At 47.5% G+C, this 17,750-nt stretch overlaps 1 protein-coding gene across 1 annotated transcript; it reads left to right on the plus strand.

The window, feature by feature from the left end:
• The first annotated feature begins 14,833 nt into the window (after positions 1 to 14,833).
• LOC123171372 (uncharacterized) lies at positions 14,834 to 17,459 on the plus strand. Its single transcript, XM_044588901.1, has 3 exons — positions 14,834 to 15,085; positions 15,177 to 15,267; positions 15,883 to 17,459. The coding sequence occupies exons 1-3, from the start codon at positions 14,834 to 14,836 to the stop codon at positions 16,062 to 16,064; spliced, it is 525 nt and encodes a 174-aa protein (XP_044444836.1). The 3' UTR covers positions 16,065 to 17,459.
• The last annotated feature ends 291 nt before the right edge of the window (positions 17,460 to 17,750 follow it).

The following is a 17,750-nucleotide window of genomic DNA, read 5'->3' on the forward strand; positions in this document are numbered from 1 at the left end:
AGGGTTGAATTGATGGGAAGAGCTAAGGATGTAGGGGGCTATTTATAGGGGTAGTAGCCAGGAAGGAGAGGAAATCTTTTGGTCAATAGATGGAAGGTGACCCCCATCCCCTGCATGTGTCATACTTTCCACTCCATAATTGTTGCACCTATAATATTTTTCCCATGGAAATATCAACACGTCTATTTGTGTACTGGCCCATGGTTTCCTCCATGAGTAGGAGAAAACCACGTTCCATTTGCTGGTTTTTTACTTTATACGTTGGTTTCCGAACATTTCCTAGAGTGGAGAGATATCATGTTAGTGGACTGGGTCTGGGCTGGCCCATGCATTTTAGAAGCTTGGTGTGAGTTCAATCAAAAGTTTCCTTTTGGGATATTTGGGTCTGAAAAGTAAGAGCGCATCCAAAGCTATGTTAGAGAACTATTCTAATCAATCAAAAAAGGAAGATGATCTTAACGATGAAGTGGCATACTATATTTGTCTCTACAAATTCCAAGTGAAGAAGTAGCTTACATGTTTTATTTCTCAAAATGAATAAGTGGACATTGGAGAAAACAATTTTTTTCATGAGACACTACTAGACCTCCTGATGGGTGGGGGACTAGAGGCGGACTTTTTAGGTCGAAGGTTCATTCTGATAGCACCTTAGCACATGCATCGGGGTCGGGCCATCGGGTGTATTGATACGTGATACGTCTCCAACGTTGTCGGTGTACAAAAAGAGGGGCACGCTTTTGTACCCCTTTACCTATGCACGGGCAGCCGGAGCCGCGCCCACGGTCACACCAAGCAGAACAGGGGATGTGAGTGAAGGTAAGACCGAAGCCCAAGATAATCAGAGCAACGCCAAGGCCGAGACCACAAGGAGCAGAGGGACGAAGCAGGCTCCCCCGGCAAGACCCTTGCCGGGGCAGCCTCTGCAGCCCCGGCAAGACCCTTCCCGGGGCAGCTCGCCCCACACCAACAGAGCGAGCCACCCTTGAGCCCACGGTCCCCAACGCCATCATCCATGTGGGGCCAGGGCTGGAGAAGGCACCTCTATGGTGGCATGCAGATCTTTGTGAAGACATATTCAAGATCAGATGTGGATTAGAAGACGACGATCCTTGGCAAGATCCTTGCCGAGGAAGGCCACTAGACCCCCGGTAAGGCACTTGCCGGGGACGACAGCGCGCCACGGCAAGACCTTTGCCGGGCCACACGGCAAGACCCTTGCCGGGCCACCCGGCAAGGCCCTCACCAAGGACGCCAGCAGGGCCACCACCAGGCCCACGCCAACCAAGCTTCCACCGCCGTTCACATGCAGCTGCCAGCCCAACCAGCTGGGCGGGCACCTGCGTGGCAACCTGCAGCCCCCAGGCCAACTCATCGAGCGCCTGCGTGGCGGCATGCAGATCTTCGTGAAGGCTCCACCACCGCGCCACCTCAGCTGCCTGCCTGCCTACATGGCGCCGCATGCATCGCTGGCCAAAGTGCATGTCGAAGCAAGGAGGAGCGGCGACAGACGGGACGGGCCTCGCCCCCGTCCCCGCTAAAGTAGGGGGACACCTAAGCTACGCATTAAATGCGTCTTGTCCTGTAATACGAGCGATAAGCTCAGGGCACTGTGCGCCTTTCCACCTCCTGTGTGCCACTTTGGCAGCCCCTTTCAACTATAAAAGGAGGCCCATGGCATACTGGAGAAGGATTCGGCTCTTTCGAACCACGCACTCACCACAGCTAGTTCGAGAGTTCAAGAACCCTCTGAAATACACCCACCAAAGCAGGACTAGGGTTTTACGCATCCTCGCGGCCCGAACCTGGGTAAATGCTCCTTGTGCTGGCTACTGATCCTGCTCTTCTTCCAACCCTGCGCCCCCGCAACATAGTAGGGATTCTTGTGATCCCATAGGTGTCGTTTCCCCCGACATCTTTGGCGTGCCAGGTAGAGGGCGCAATTGTGAGAATGTGGTCTAGTAGTTAGCCTAGCAGTTCCTCGTCGCCATGGCTCCTGAGAAGAAGGCGGCCGGAGGAACGATGCCAGCGCGGCAACAGAAAAGCTAAGTCATTCAGAGCTTTGAGTTATTTCCTCCTATATATAAGGTTATCGTCCTCGGAGATTTCGCCTATGTATGAGAGACCTGCACGCAAAGGGGCCCTCCCAGAATTGGCAACGCCCTTGTTCTGTTTCGAGTCTGCTCAACAGCTCAAGAAGCCGCGTCGAGAATGGCGGGGTAGCCTTCCGCACCTGGCAACGCTCTCGATTCTGACTCGAGTCAAGCTCGACAGTTCGGGCGGCCGCGCTAAGGGCGGGAAGGTGGTTTGCCCGGCAGCAAGCACACCCGGCAGGCCAATGGGGATCCGTCCCCAAGACGCCGCCCTGGGTTTACGCGCCGGCAAACCTACCCAGGTAGCGTAGGGTGGACATACAAAGGAAAATCGAACAGGAAAATAACATGCATGATACTGAAAGTGCTGCAGAGTTATATTACATCGAATTGTTGCTGCGGTTCTAACTAGAGATAGCAATTGTCTTGGTTGTGAACCTGCAGCGGCGATAAAGAACGGGGTGCCTAATCCCGGCGCTGGCCCTCCACCCTCTGAATTTCGCCGACTCGGCTGATGATGGGCTTGATGCGCTCCCTGAGCGGCGCGAGGTCAGTACCCTCTGGCAAGCTCTCCACCTCCGCCTTCTGGAGGTCCGCCTCCGCCATCTCCACCACCGCCTTCCTGGAGTTAGCCTTGTCCAGGCGGGCGTGGTGGAGCGCCTGGAGCTTCCGGAAGCTGGCGCCCAGGGCGTGGAGGAGCCGCTCTTCCTGCGAACCGTCGCCACCAACGATCGGCTCGTCAACAACTTCATGCCCGGCAGCGGCAAGCACTTCGTCGTCGAACACCTCTCCCTCAACGGGTGTCCTGGTGATCGACGTGCCTGGAAGGTGGACGAACAAGTCGTCGCTCACCCGCAGGTACTTGCCGGAGCCGGAAGCAGCAGAAGAGGAAGGCTGGTCATCAGCCACCTCCTCCTCCTCCTCGGCAGCGGCCCCGCCGGCCTCTCCGGCAGGCCCCTTGACGGTCTCCTCAGCGGAAGCCTTGCCGGCCTCCCCGGTAGGCCCCTTGGCGACGTCCTTGGCAGCGCCCTTGGCGGCCTCTTCGGCGGCGATCTTCTCGGCGTCCGCCTCGGCAGCCTTGGCGACGTCCTCGATGACGGTGTCCACGTCCTCTGGGTTCACCGAGGAGGAATCTAGACGCCGAAGAAGGGGGTGAGGCAAGGCCAGGACCAAGAGCCAGAAAGAAAAAGAAACAGGGACGAACGGCGAACGACTTACCTATGCCGGTACCAGGCTGGGAAACGGAAGTCCCCTCCCCGCCAACATTTGGCGTCGAGGCAAAGCCGCCGGCGCCCAAGTTCTCCTCCTCCTCCTCCATGTGTGTGGGCTCGGTGCTTGGCGCCCTTGCCGGGGACGTCCCTCGGGGCGGCGTGGTCGATGGGGGCGGCGTGTTAGGCGTAGCCCTCTGCGGCTCCTCCTGTTGCTGCTCTCCTCCTGCATACCTGGCAAGGTCAGCACCAAAGTGTCGTGCCCCTGACACATGTCGATGGGGGAAGAATGATGAACTTACGCATGGGGGCTATGCCGGGGGCTGCTGTCCGGGCTCCTCAACACCACAAGTGGCGCCCTCAAAGTACCAACCGGGGGCTGGCCACCCGCCGAGACCTTGGCCCTCTTCACTCTCTGGGCCAGCATCTCCACGTCCCTGCAAAGGCGAAGACAAGTCAAGACGAGCAACACAGATTGAGGAGGCAGAGATAACAAAAAGAAACCAGATACTTACTCATCGTCCGCCTCCTCCTCTGCTGTTTTCCTCTTCCTCCTCGGGCTGAAGGATCCATAATCGAAAGTAACCTCCGTGTCAGCATCCGCCGGAGGGGGGGAAGGAGGTGGTGTCTGGACACGCGTGGACGAAGAAGGGGCGGCTGTCTTCTTCTTCACCGCGGCCTTCGCCGGCTTCTTTGCCGCCGCGGCCCTCATATGGCGCCCAGACCCCTCCAAGGTCAGCTGCGGCCACGCAGCCCTGCCGGGCCGGACCGGCTCGCCGGAACTGGCCCGCCGCAGGACTCGCCCTCTTCCCATAGCCGGCGTCGGGCCGGCGGTCCCGGCCTCCTCCGACGACAACTCGCGGACCACATCTTCAACCAGAGGAGCCTCGGTGCCGGCGCTGCTGGCTTCCCCGGCGGCCGCCGCCCACCGGGCGAGCTCCTCCTCTGCGGCCGTCGCGGTTTTGTCCTCCACAACGCCAGCACTGCCGGCCTCCTCGGCAAGTTGTGCCTCCCTCGCCCTGGTGGCAATGTAGTCCAGTTCCGCCTGGGTGGTGTCCTGGACAAGCAGCCGCTCAGCGTCGGCATTGACGTACCCCTCGTGCAGAATATCAAAGAACTGCTGCATCTCGGTGTCCTCCGGCTCCTTCCAGCTCGGGTCAAGGCCATGCGCATTGCAGTCCGGCATCATGGCAATGATATCGGACCGGCGCGAGTTATTGCACAACGGGACCACCCCCGTCGGTACCTTGAACAGAGGCCCCTTGAGGACCTTGCCGGCCTTCGCGGCCGCCCTCGCGACCTTGCCGGTCCGCTCGACCTCGCCGTCGCGGCCCACGTCAAGCTGGAAGAGCCGCTGGCAAAGATGGGCATGCCCCATCACCGTTAAATTGTGGTCGAGGCCGGGACGAAGCCGCATGATGTCGGCGGGGTTCGTGAAGAGCCAGGCTGGCCTCCCCTTGTTATGCAGTGGAGCGATCCGGCGGCGGATGAAGTCCGCCCCGATCATCTCAAGGGTGAAGCCGGCCTCGGTGAGCCGGAGGATCCTGGTGGTGGCGACATTGAGCTTCTCATCGTCAGCATCGACGTCGCTCCAATCGCTTTTGCGGACCGGCGGCGCCCGGCGAACTTCGCAGAACGCCGGCGGGTCCTTCTCCTCGATCCAGCACCACCGGCCCCGCCATTCTTCCCACCTCTCCTTCATGGCGCCCTCCGGATACGCTCCCTTGGATCTTGAGACCCAGGCAATGCAACCTGAGATGGCGCCCCCTGGTTGGATCCGAGGGGAGAAGTAATGGCGAAAGAGCGTTGCGTTGGGGTGCACCCCGGCGAAGCCCTCGCAGAGATGCGCGAAAAGGGCCATGCACGCCACCGCATTCAGAGTAAAATCCAGGAGGCGGAAGCCAAAGGTATGCATGACGTCGCTGAAGAAATCAGAGAAGGGAGGACAGAGCCCACAGGAAAAATAATCGACAAAGAAGGGGTACCGATTGGGGGCAGCCTCGGCGCAGTCGGCAGGGATGACGCGCGTGGCTGGATGCGCCGAATTCCCCCCCCCCCCATCTTCACTCCCCACAGGGGCCTGAAGGAGTCCCAAACCTCGAACACATCAACTGTCGAGGGGAAGAAGGCAGACTGCGCCCGCTGCACTGCAAGCGCACTCTCCGGCGGCTCCACGGTTCCGGCGTCCTTGGCCACTCCCTTGCCCTTGGTGGATTTTGGCGCCATGGCGGCTGGGGTAGGAGGGCAGGACAGAGGGCGGCAGAAGCGCAATGGCGGCGAGCAGGAACGAAGCTTGGAGAAGAAGAGGAAGGCAAGCAGAGGTTTCCGAGATTGGGGTTGCGCGAAGGGTAAAAGGAACAGTGCGCCCGCGTTTATCCCTTTTTATGGGGAAGCCGCGAGTCGCGCTGCCCATTTACTGCGATGTGATGCAAGGGTGTGGAAACCGCCCCACGCATGCCGCCCACGTCACGCACACCCTTCCACGCCCCGCCGCGCGCGTGGGTCGTGGGAAGCGCAGCGCGCGAAAAGTCTTACCACGGTAAAAACCACCCCGCCTGCCCGCGCACCATTTTGGGCCTGGCCCAACAACGTGTCGCGCTTATGTGTGACCCAGGCCCGGGGGCTCCTGTCGATATCAATGCAAAGGAAAAGTAGATCGTAAAGGCAAATATATGAGAAAGAGACCCGGGGGCCGTAGGTTTCACTAGTGGCTTCTCTCGAGAAAAATAGCAAACGGTGGGTGAACAAATTACTGCTGGGCAATTGATAGAACTTCAAATAATCATGACGATATCCAGGCAATGATCATTATATAGGCATCACGTCCAAGATTAGTAGACTGACTCCTGCCTGCATCTACTACTATTACTCCACACATCGACCGCTATCCTGCATGCATCTAGTGTATTAAGTTCATGGAAAACAGAGTAATGCAATAAAAACGATGACATAATGTAGACAAGATCTATCTATGTACAGATTGACCCCGTCATTTTATCCTTAGTAGCAACGATACATACGTGTCGGTTCCCCCTCTGTCACTGGGATCAAGCACCGTAAGATCGAACCCACTATAAAGCACCTCCTCCCATTGCAAGATAAATAGATCAAGTTGGCCAAAAAAAACCCAAATATCGGAGAACAAATACGAGGATATAAGCAATCATGCATAAAAGAGATCAAAGAAACTCTAGTACTTTCATGGATATAAAAAGATATAATTGATCATAAACTCGAAGTTCATCAGATCCCAACAAACACACCGCAAAAGTGTTACATCATATGGATCTCCAAGAGACCATTGTATTGAGAATTCAGCGAGAGAGAGGAAGCCATCTAGCTACTAACTATGGACCCGAAGGTCTACAAAGAACTACTCACGCATCATCGGAGAGGCACCAATAGAGGTGGTGAACCCCATCCGAGAAGGCGTCTAGATTGGATCTGGTGGTTCTGGACTCTGCGGCGGCTGGATCAATATTTCGTCGACTCCCCTAGGGTTTATGGAATATTGGGGTATTTATACAGCAAAGAGGCGTACGTACGGGGGGCACCCGAGGTGGGCACAACCCAGCAGGGCGCGCCTGGGCCTCCTGGAGCGCCCTGGTGGGTTGTGCTCTCCCCAGAGCACCCCCCCCCCCCAGGCGCAGCCAGGGCACATTACGTGTCTTCTGGTCCATAAAAAATCTCTATAAAGTTTCATTGCATTTGGACTCCGTCTAATATTGATTTCCTGCGATGTAAAAAACATGCAGAAAATAGCAACTGGCACTTGGCACTATGTAAATAGGTTAGTACCAAAAAATGATATAAAATGACTATAAAATGATTAGAAAACATCCAAGATTGATAATATAATAGCATGGAACAATCAAAAATTATAGTACATTGGAGACGTATCAGCATCCCCAAGCTTAACTCCTACTCGTCCTCGAGTAGGTAAGTGATAAAAACAGAATTTTTGATGTGGAATGCTGCCTAACATGTCATATCATATTCTTTTCTTTATAGCATGGACATTTGGACTTTTATGTGATTCAAAGCAATAGTCTAGTTTTGACATGATAATTTAAATACTCAAGCATATCAACAAGCAACCATGTCTTTCAAAATATCAACGCTAAAATAAGTTATCCCTAGCACGTTGATACGTCTCCAACGTATCTACAATTTTGATTGTTCCATGTTATTATATTATCTGTTTCGGATGTTTAATGGGCTTTAATATGCTCTTTTATATTATTTTTGGCACTAACCTATTAACCGAAGGACCAGTACCAGTTTCTGTTTTTTTGCCTATTTCAGTGTTTTACAGAAAAGGAATACCAAACGGAATCGTAACGGAATGAAACCTTCGCGATGATGTTTCTTGGAACAAACGCAATCCAGAAAACTTGGAGTTGAAGTCTGGAACACCGCTAGGCAATACTTCTGTACTATGTGTGCCAAATCTGCAAAGTCCAGTACGCGGCGGCGGTTGAGGGCATTAAGGATTCCCACATCCGTATAGTTGTTACAAAATACTGAGATCGTGTCGTCGTCGCAGCAATATCTGATATTGTTTTTAACAAGGAGGAATCTGGCCCACAAGTTATGGACTGTTTCCTGATGCTGCTGCCACACGTACATTAGGTCGCATATATCCGGAGGACCGGAATTTCTTGGGGAATATTGCTTGTGGTGGGTGGTTGGGGTTAAATCCAAATCCTGACCCATTGTGAAGTCCAGAGTTTGAAGAATTTTCGAGGTTACCAGCCTGGGCTCCGGAGTGTCCGGTGAGTTCTCAGGCCCAACGCCCGATTCTTTGTTCGGAGGACAGGAAGTGTCCTCCCAAAGATGGGTATCTGGCTCTCCGGGCTCGGAAATCCGAACATAGACTGTTCTCAACGTAGGAGAAGAGTTATTGTCAGCTAGTTCCTCCACAACCGCTACCTGATGGGTGATCGGTGGAGATTTGATTTCTCAATGATCGGGTTTAAGCCCAATTAGATCATAGTCAGTTGCGACCCCCAGGGCGGCGGTGCGATCTAGCAGTTCGTTCAAGGACGATACATCGGCCGGATCCATCTTGTCAGAGTATTCGGTGACAAGCTGGGCTGCCTTTGGCTTAACGGCCGAACGGGCGCCCATAGTGAAGCAGCCAAGCCGGAGGGTTTGCCCTGAAACTAGGGCTCCTCCGGAAGTGATACTGTCCTTGATGACAAGGCGAGCCATCAACCCTTCTATCGACGACATAGAGGAACTCTCAATGAAAGCACCAATGTCGGTGTCAAAACCGGCAGATCTCAGATAGGGGGTCCCGAACTGTGCGTCTAAGGATCAAAGGTAACAGCAGGCGGGGAACACGATGTTTACCCAGGTTCGGTCCCTCTTAATGGAGGTAATACCCTACTTCCTGCTTGATTGACTTTGATGAGTATAAGGGTTACAAGAGTTGATGTACCTCGAGATCGTAATAGCTAAACCCTAGTTGTCTACACTACAAGAAATATGTCAACTAGTGACCTTTCGTCAGTGACCCTGGAAGAATTGGTCATAGATCTATGACCATTTCAGACCAATTGGTCAAAAGCTGTTCGGAGGGCTCCAAACCCTAAACTATAACAACCATTTTGGTCAGAAAGGTCGCAATTTCCATACACGAAATGGTCATAAAGCAGATAGCACTAGTGCGCTGCCTTATTTCTAGTTGATCACGACCAATATAGATGGTCATAACCTCGTAAATTGTGGTGGGTTTCTATGACTAGGCGCCACCTTATCAGTTTTGCCTATGTGTCATGTCCATGTGGCATTTTTTGCCCCTGGTTGTGAAGCAACCTATATTTTTGTCATTCCCAAAATTCCCAAAAAAATCTCATAAATTCTTTGGGTTATATCTTCGTCAAATATGTAAAAAAAACCTTCCTTGCCTAGTTCAAAAATAATTCAACAATATTCATTTTCTTATTCTGTTCAGAACAACACTGTGAAGGAAGTACCACTTTGGCATGTCCAAATAGTATCCATTTTCTACAGTGCTTTCCTATGCCCAAATAACCATCCTCCACCAAATGCCAGCTCAATCCATTCATTATTTTGAGCCCAGCTTCAACATTCGTATTTATGTCCAGTGTGGTACTTTGCAAAGCAAGTACCACCTAGGCTCCTCCTTTTGAGCTGAAAATTTGTGAAGACGGTCTTCTTAGTAACTGATCATCCTCAGCCAAAACTCACGCCCATTAGCCATGTACATTTCCCGTACCGCTAATCAAACAATTGGCTGCTCATTCATGTTTGAGCATCGATTAGTCTCCTCGTGAGAATCTTATGTTGTAATTTTCTTCCTAGCACCTACCTGGGGAGTGCCCAACCCACTAGACATGCCTAGGCCGCCCAGAACACATGGCAACACCACGGTCACGCAGTGACCACGCGGCGGGCATGCGAGTTTACGTGCTCTAGAGTTGGGGCCCTCGGCCACCGCCCAAACCTCGACGTATCGCCACCAAACCATGCATTTATGATTAAATAGGTACTTATGTAACTAGAAATGATTTTTAGAAAAAATAAATAGCAAACTATGAGGCAGCTGCAGTTCAAATCTGACCCGCTTCCAGCTGAATCGGCGGAAATTTGTCTTTTTCACGAGAGGTGGATCAAAACTTTACACCCAACCATTTTGTCAATTGTGCATTAAATATGTCCTAGTATTTTAGAAAATGGATTTGGTCCAATTTTGCAACAATTATTTGGGAGGTCCTTCACAAAAAACCTCCTTTTGGGCACTCGAAAAATGGAAAATGGTTTTTTCGTCCAAACTAAATGAAAACTTCCTTAGGCAACATTGTTTGCCATTCCAATATGCACCCTTGTGCACAATATGAGATCATTTAAACAAACTATGCCATGAATGCGGCCATAAGATTGATCATTTGGCTTGAAAGCCATTGATCTCCACACGTGATAGCTCGTTTCTGGGAATACTTTTTTAAAATAATTGCTGTATTACAAGTTTGTTATTTTTTGGGAACTTGGCCACATATACTGACACAATGCGAAGGTTTCCCAAATTTTTGTTATTTTTGAATTTTTTATGCCCGTTTCAAAATGCGATCAAAACGGCGGGAATGACCGTTCCTAGCTAGTGGTTGAATCTTGGAATTTTTTTCGTGTTTCTCTGATAAAATAGATACTTATGTACCTAGAAATGATTTTCGGAAAAAAATAAAGAGCAAACTACAAGGCAGCTACAGTTCAAATTTGACACGCTTCCAACTGAATCAGCGAAAATTTGTCTTTTTCACGAGAGGTGGATCAAAACTTTTTACACCCAACCATTTGGTCAATTGTGCATTAAATATGGCCTAGTATTTTAGAAAAATGATTTGGTCCAATTTTGCAACAATTATTTGGGAGATCCTTCACAAAAAACCTCCTTTTGGGCACTCAAAAAATGGAAAATGGTTTCTTCGTCCAAAGAAAATGAAAACTTCCTTAGGCAACATTGTTTGCCATTCCAATATGCACCCTTGTGCACAATGTGATATCATTTAAACAAACTATGCCATGAATGTGGCCATAAGATTGATCATTTGGCTTGAAAGCCATTGATCTCCACACGTGATAGCTCGTTTCTGAGAACACTTATTTAAAATAATTGCCGTATTACAAGTTTGTTATTCTTCCTGGGAACTTGGCCACATATAATGACACAATGCGAAGGTTTCCCAATTTTTTTTTAATTTGTTATGCCCGTTTCAAAATGCGGTCAAAACGGCGGGAATGACCGTTCCAAGCTAGTGGTTGAATCTTGGAATTTTTTTTGGTGTTTCTCTGATAAAATAGATACTTATGTACCTAGAAATGATTTTTGGAAAAAATAAAGAGCAAACTACAAGGAAGCTACAGTTCAAATTTGACCCGCTTCCAACTGAACGGCGGAAATTTGTCTTTTTCACGAGAGGTGGATCAAAACTTTTTACGCCCAGACATTTGGTCAATTGTGCATTAAATATGGCCTAGTATTTTAGAAAAATGATTTGGTCCAATTTTGCAAAAATTATTTGGGAGGTCCTTCATAAAAAACCTCCTTTTGGGCACTCGAAAAATGGAAAATGATTTTTTCGTCCAAAGAAAATGAAAAATTAGTTAGGAAACATTGTTTGCCATTCCAATATGCACCCTTGTGCACAATATGAGATCATTTAAACAAACTATGCCATGAATGTGGCCATAAGATTGATCATTTGGCTTGAAAGCCATTGATCGATCTCCACACGTGATAGCTCGTTTCTGAGAACACTTTTTTAAAATAATTTCCGTATTACAAGTTTATTATATTTCCCTGTAACTTGGCCACATATAATGACACAATGCGTAGGTTTTCCAAATTTTTGATTTTTTTTGAATTTTTTATGCCCGTTTCAAAATGCGGTCAAAACGGCGGGAATGACCGTTCCTAGCTAGTGGTTGAATCTTGGAATTTTTTTGGTGTTTCTCTGATCAAATAGATACTTATGTACCTAGAAATGATTTTTGGAAAAAATAAAGAGCAAACTACAAGGCAGCTACAGTTCAAATTTGACCCGCTTCCAACTCAATCGGCGGAAATTTGTCTTTTTCACGAGAGGTGGATCAAAACTTTTTACACCCAACAATTTGGTGAATTGTGCATTAAATATGGCCTAGTATTTTAGAAAAATGATTTGGTCCAATTTTGCAACAATTATTTGGGAGGTCCTTCACAAAAAAACCTCCTTTTGGGCACTCGAAAAATGGAAAATGGTTTTTTCGTCCAAACTAAATGAAAACTTCCTTTGGCAACATTATTTGCCATTCCAATATGCACCCTTGTGCACAATATGAGATCATTTAAACAAACTATGCCATGAATGTGGCCATAAGATTGATCATTTGGCTTGAAAGCCATTGATCTCCACACGTGATAGCTCGTTTCTGGGAACACTTTTTCAAAATAATTGCTGTATTACAAGTTTGTTATTTTTTGGGAACTTGGCCACATATACTGACACAATGCGAAGGTTTCCCAAATTTTTATTTTTTTTGAATTTTTTATGCCCGTTTCAAAATGCGATCAAAACGGCGGGAATGACCGTTCCTAGCTAGTGGTTGAATCTTGGAATTTTTTTCGTGTTTCTCTGATAAAATAGATACTTATGTACCTAGAAATGATTTTTGGAAAAAATAAAGAGCAAACTACAAGGCAGCTACAGTTCAAATTTGACACGCTTCCAACTGAATCAGCGAAAATTTGTCTTTTTCACGAGAGGTGGATCAAAACTTTTTACACCCAACCATTTGGTCAATTGTGCATTAAATATGGCCTAGTATTTTAGAAAAATGATTTGGTCCAATTTTGCAACAATTATTTGGGAGATCCTTCACAAAAAAACCTCCTTTTGGGCACTCAAAAAATGGAAAATGGTTTCTTCGTCCAAAGAAAATGAAAACTTCCTTAGGCAACATTGTTTGCCATTCCAATATGCACCCGTGTGCACAATGTGATATCATTTAAACAAACTATGCCATGAATGTGGCCATAAGATTGATCATTTGGCTTGAAAGCCATTGATCTCCACACGTGATAGCTCGTTTTTGAGAACACTTTTTTAAAATAATTGCCGTATTACAAGTTTGTTATTCTTCCTGGGAACTTGGCCACATATAATGACACAATGCGAAGGTTTCCCAATTTTTTTTTAATTTGTTATGCCCGTTTCAAAATGCGGTCAAAACGGCGGGAATGATCGTTCCAAGCTAGTGGTTGAATCTTGGAATTTTTTTTGGTGTTTCTCTGATAAAATAGATACTTATGTACCTAGAAATGATTTTTGGAAAAAATAAAGAGCAAACTACAAGGAAGCTACAGTTCAAATTTGACCCGCTTCCAACTGAACGGCGGAAATTTGTCTTTTTCACGAGAGGTGGATCAAAACTTTTTACGCCCAGCCATTTGGTCAATTGTGCATTAAATATGGCCTAGTATTTTAGAAAAATGATTTGGTCCAATTTTGCAAAAATTATTTGGGAGGTCCTTCATAAAAAAAAACCTCCTTTTGGGCACTCGAAAAATGGAAAATGATTTTTTCGTCCAAAGAAAATGAAAAATTACTTAGGCAACATTGTTTGCCATTCCAATATGCACCCTTGTGCACAATATGAGATCATTTAAACAAACTATGCCATGAATGTGGCCATAAGATTGATCATTTCGCTTGAAAGCCATTGATCTCCACACGTGATAGCTCGTTTCTGAGAACACTTTTTTAAAATAACTGCCGTATTACAAGTTTATTATTTTTCCTGGGAACTTGGTCACATATAATGACACAATGCGAAGGTTTTCCAAATTTTTTATTTTTTTTAATTTTTTATGCCCGTTTCAAAATGCGGTCAAAACGGCGGGCTTGACCGTTCCTAGCTAGTGGTTGAATCTTGGTTTTTTTGGTGTTTCTATGATTAAGTAGATACTTATGTACCTAGAAATGATTTTTGGAAAAAATAAAGAGCAAACTATGAGGCAGCTGCAGTTCAAATTTGACCTGCTTCTTGCTGAATGGGCGGAAATTTGTCTTTTTCACCAGAGGTGGATCCAATCTTTTGACACCCAACCATTTGGTCAATTGTGCATTAAATATGTCCTAGTATTTTAGAAAATTGATTTGGTCCAATTTTGCAACAAATATATTATAGGTCCTTCACAAAAGAACTCAATTTGGACTGTCGAAAAATAAAAAAATGATTTAAAAGAACTCATTTCTCATAACTTTTTAAAAAAATATTTGTCTTATTTCAATTTGTGATTATTCCTTAAAACTATAGTCAAATTTGCTGACACAATGAGAAGTTTTTTTTTCAATTTTTCAGGTCATAATAAAATAGCTAACATGATTTAGCACCTTATTTTAGTCGATTGCGACCAATTTAAATGGTCAAAATATCATATCTGTATACTGCGTTCTGATTGGTCCAGGGGTCTCTCACGCGGATCGCGGATAAATCACCGTCGGATGCTCCGGGATCCAACGGCCCGCAGCTCACCCTCTCACCCACCCACCGCGAGCTACCCCTCAAAAAAAAACCACCGCACACCACTCCTCTCTCTCCACGCGTAGCGAACCCTAGCGCTCTCACCCTCTCCCTCCCTCTGGATCCACCGCCGCCGCACACCACTCCTCCTTCTGGATCCACCGCCGCCGCCCCCAACCCCACTCCCTCCCTCTGGATCTCGACGCGCCGCCGCCCCCACTCCCTCCCTCTGGAGCTCGACGCGCCGCCGCCCCGACCTGCTCCTCATCGGGCTCCTCATCGTCCTCCTCGACCTGTTGCTCCCGCCCGCACTCCTCTCCAACTTCCTCCGCGTCGGCGTCCACCACGCCTCCGCACACAGCCTCCTCGACCAGGTCTGGGGCTTCCACTTCCGCACACAGCAGCAACTCCTTCTCCTCCTTCCCCACTGCTTCCGCCTCCGATCGATCCCACCGGAGCACCACCACCCGCCGCCTCCACCGCGCGGATCGGAGCGGAGCGCCGATGGAGGTGGTGAAGAGCCTCCTGAAGCCGAAGTCGACACCGCAGCAGCAGCTGCGCGAGTGGCAGCGCCGCCTCCGCAGGGCCGCAACATCGAGCGCCAGATCCAAGGTTCCCCTCCCCTCCCTCCCCGATTCGATCCAATTTAGGGCTCTAGGCCTTCAATTGGTTGCTGATTTTTGGTTTTGGGGCCGGTGCGCAGACGTGCAGAAGGAGGAGAAGAAGGTGGAGAAGGCCATCCGGGACGCCGCCAAGGTACCTACCTACATGTATACTCTGCGCCATGGATCGATTTGGGCTAATTTACTGATTTGGTTTCCTCTGCAGGTGATGCTTGTTCCTGAAGGCGCTGGCCAAGGAGCTGGTGCAGTCCAGGAAGGCGGTCAACCACCTCTACGAGAACAATGCCCAGCTCAACTCCATCTCCATGCACCTCGGTAAGATCGTCGGTAATGGACACCACCTGCATCATATCTATCTTTCTAGATAGCATTCAGTATGGTAACATTTAGTAATTTACAACTGTTGTTCATGATGCTATTACAAACTCTGAAATATGGTACTTTAGTCAAATGTGCTTCCTTTCTGAACAACTGTGCACCTTGGTGAGCTTGTCGGTAGCAAACAGTTTCTACTGGCCTCGTATCATTATATACTAGTATGGATAGATAGCATCCAAGTTTCTGTCGGTGTCTTGAAATGCTTGGGAATGGCCCGTCCTTCAGGACATGCAGTGAGTCTGAATCTGTTCTAAACATGCAGTTATTCTGACTACCTGCTTGCTCAATTCATGGCACTTGAGAACATTCATGTTCTGTTTTATCCATTCTTACATTCTGGCATCTAGTACTTGAACGATCTCACAGTGGCGCCGTGGCGGTTTAGGACATGCTTGTCTTTGCAAAAAAAATTGAGCTCAGGCAATACTACTTTTTATATCTAACATTCAGTACTACTGTTTATATCTAATCAAGACCTTATGATTTGGGGATCATGTAATACTAGTGCTTATATGCTTTGCGCTGATGAAAAATATCTGACCATGGCGACAGGATGCTGCGATCGACGGCCTGAACAGCAAGACCCACATGAAGATCCTGCTGAAGTGGATGTGGGGCAGGAGGATCATCAAGCTCTTGTGCACGTAGCGAGGAGTTGCTCTTCGCCTCGCCTTGCGCTGATGAAAAATACAAGTGCTTTCGTTGCTAATAATACACGCATGCTCCACAACTAATACAGAAGATGCATTTCCATCCCATCTAGTAGGTGCTGACTCGATGCAAACAAATAAAATAAAATTAGTAGGTGTTATATGCTGAACGATGCTAGCTGTTGTACCAACGTGATGTTGCTTGCTTGATTGATGACTGCTTGTCATTAACTAGAAAAAAGAAGAAGAAAACTTTGTCTATTTTATTTGAGGAGAATCCTGTATCCCATTCACTAGACAACCAATACTACTGCTTGTATTTGCATGTTTGCATGCTTGCTTGCTTGTAGCACTATCAAGTGTGAGGAAATTCAGTACTAGGATGTGTGGAGCGACATGAATTCATTGCTGCCGTGGTATCTGTATTCCATTATCCAGATGATTGGGCCATGGAAGTTATGCATGGTAGCATACAGGACGTCTTCCTTTTTAGCCTCTAGGCTGGCGCATGTTGCCTGTTATTAGAGTAGGTAGCTAGATAATATCTACCTTGGTTTTCATGATGCTCTGTATGGTTGCCATGTTTAGAATATATCCACCTCCTTGTTGTGATTGCAATAACATGATTATAATATGTTAACTAGTTTCTAGTTTAGTATTCGAGGTGAAATGCTTGGAACATCTGTGTATACATGCAGTATTCATCAGCTCAGCTCAGTGACATGCTCTTATACACATCTACACAACTTTTGAGATCTTTTTAATTAATGTAATTGTGGATGGATTCTTATTACAGTAAGACACGTGGTATGGGAGCTGGGCGCAAGCTCAAGACCCACCGCTGGAACCAGAGGTGGGCTAACCAGGCATACAAGAAGAGCGACTTGGGCAATGAGTGGAAGAAACCCTTCGCTGGATCTATACATCAGCTCCCATGATGTTGCATTAGCTATAATCTATACTGCTAAAAGAGGAGTATAAACTGGAGTAATTTTTTCAGCCATTATCTTTGTTTTCTTTTGGGCTGATGCTCTCCACTGGAGTACAGCTGGGTACTGGATCTCTTTTTGCATTCCTTTTTTAGTCAGTCCTTGAACATTTTTTAAAAGATGAACTGGAGTACTCCTGGAGAGCAGTACATGGAGTATAGCTGTAACTTCTTGCAGTATAGCTTAGCAGTCCATTAAGAGTAGTTTTGCATCAGTAGCATTAGGAGTGTGATGTGGAGGTAAGAGTGGAGTCTCTACTCTAGAAAGAGGGCTCTGACTCGCTGTTTAGCCCATTTGATTTCTGTGGTTTCCAGTTTAGTGTAGGAACACAGAGCAATGTGGCTGGAGTTTGATCTTCAGTCGGTATAGTCTGCCTATGCTACTGATTTGTTGCACGTAATTAGAATTTGTAGGTTTAGCCTATGCTACTGATTTGTTGCACGTAATTAGAATTTGTAGGTTTAGTATGAACGTTCCTTAATCCATTGGATGGCCTAGTTCAGTTGGTATCTAGTCTAGAATAAATTATTTTTCCCATTTTTTGTTTCCTTGCTGGACATGTCATGGTACAAGTGTTGATGCTGCTGTTGACTACTCCCGTCATAAAGAAATATAAGACCATTTAGATCACTACTTGAGTGATCTAAATTCTCTTATATTTCTTTACAAGAGAGTGCATGGTATTATTGCTAGCTATATATATATATATATATATATATATATGCCTGCTGCTAATTGATGCTCTTGTGGTTAGGATTCTACACCTCGAAGTGATACTTTT

The sequence above is a fragment of the Triticum aestivum genome, chromosome 7D, assembly GCF_018294505.1.
Source record: "Triticum aestivum cultivar Chinese Spring chromosome 7D, IWGSC CS RefSeq v2.1, whole genome shotgun sequence".
NCBI lineage: Eukaryota > Viridiplantae > Streptophyta > Magnoliopsida > Poales > Poaceae > Triticum > Triticum aestivum.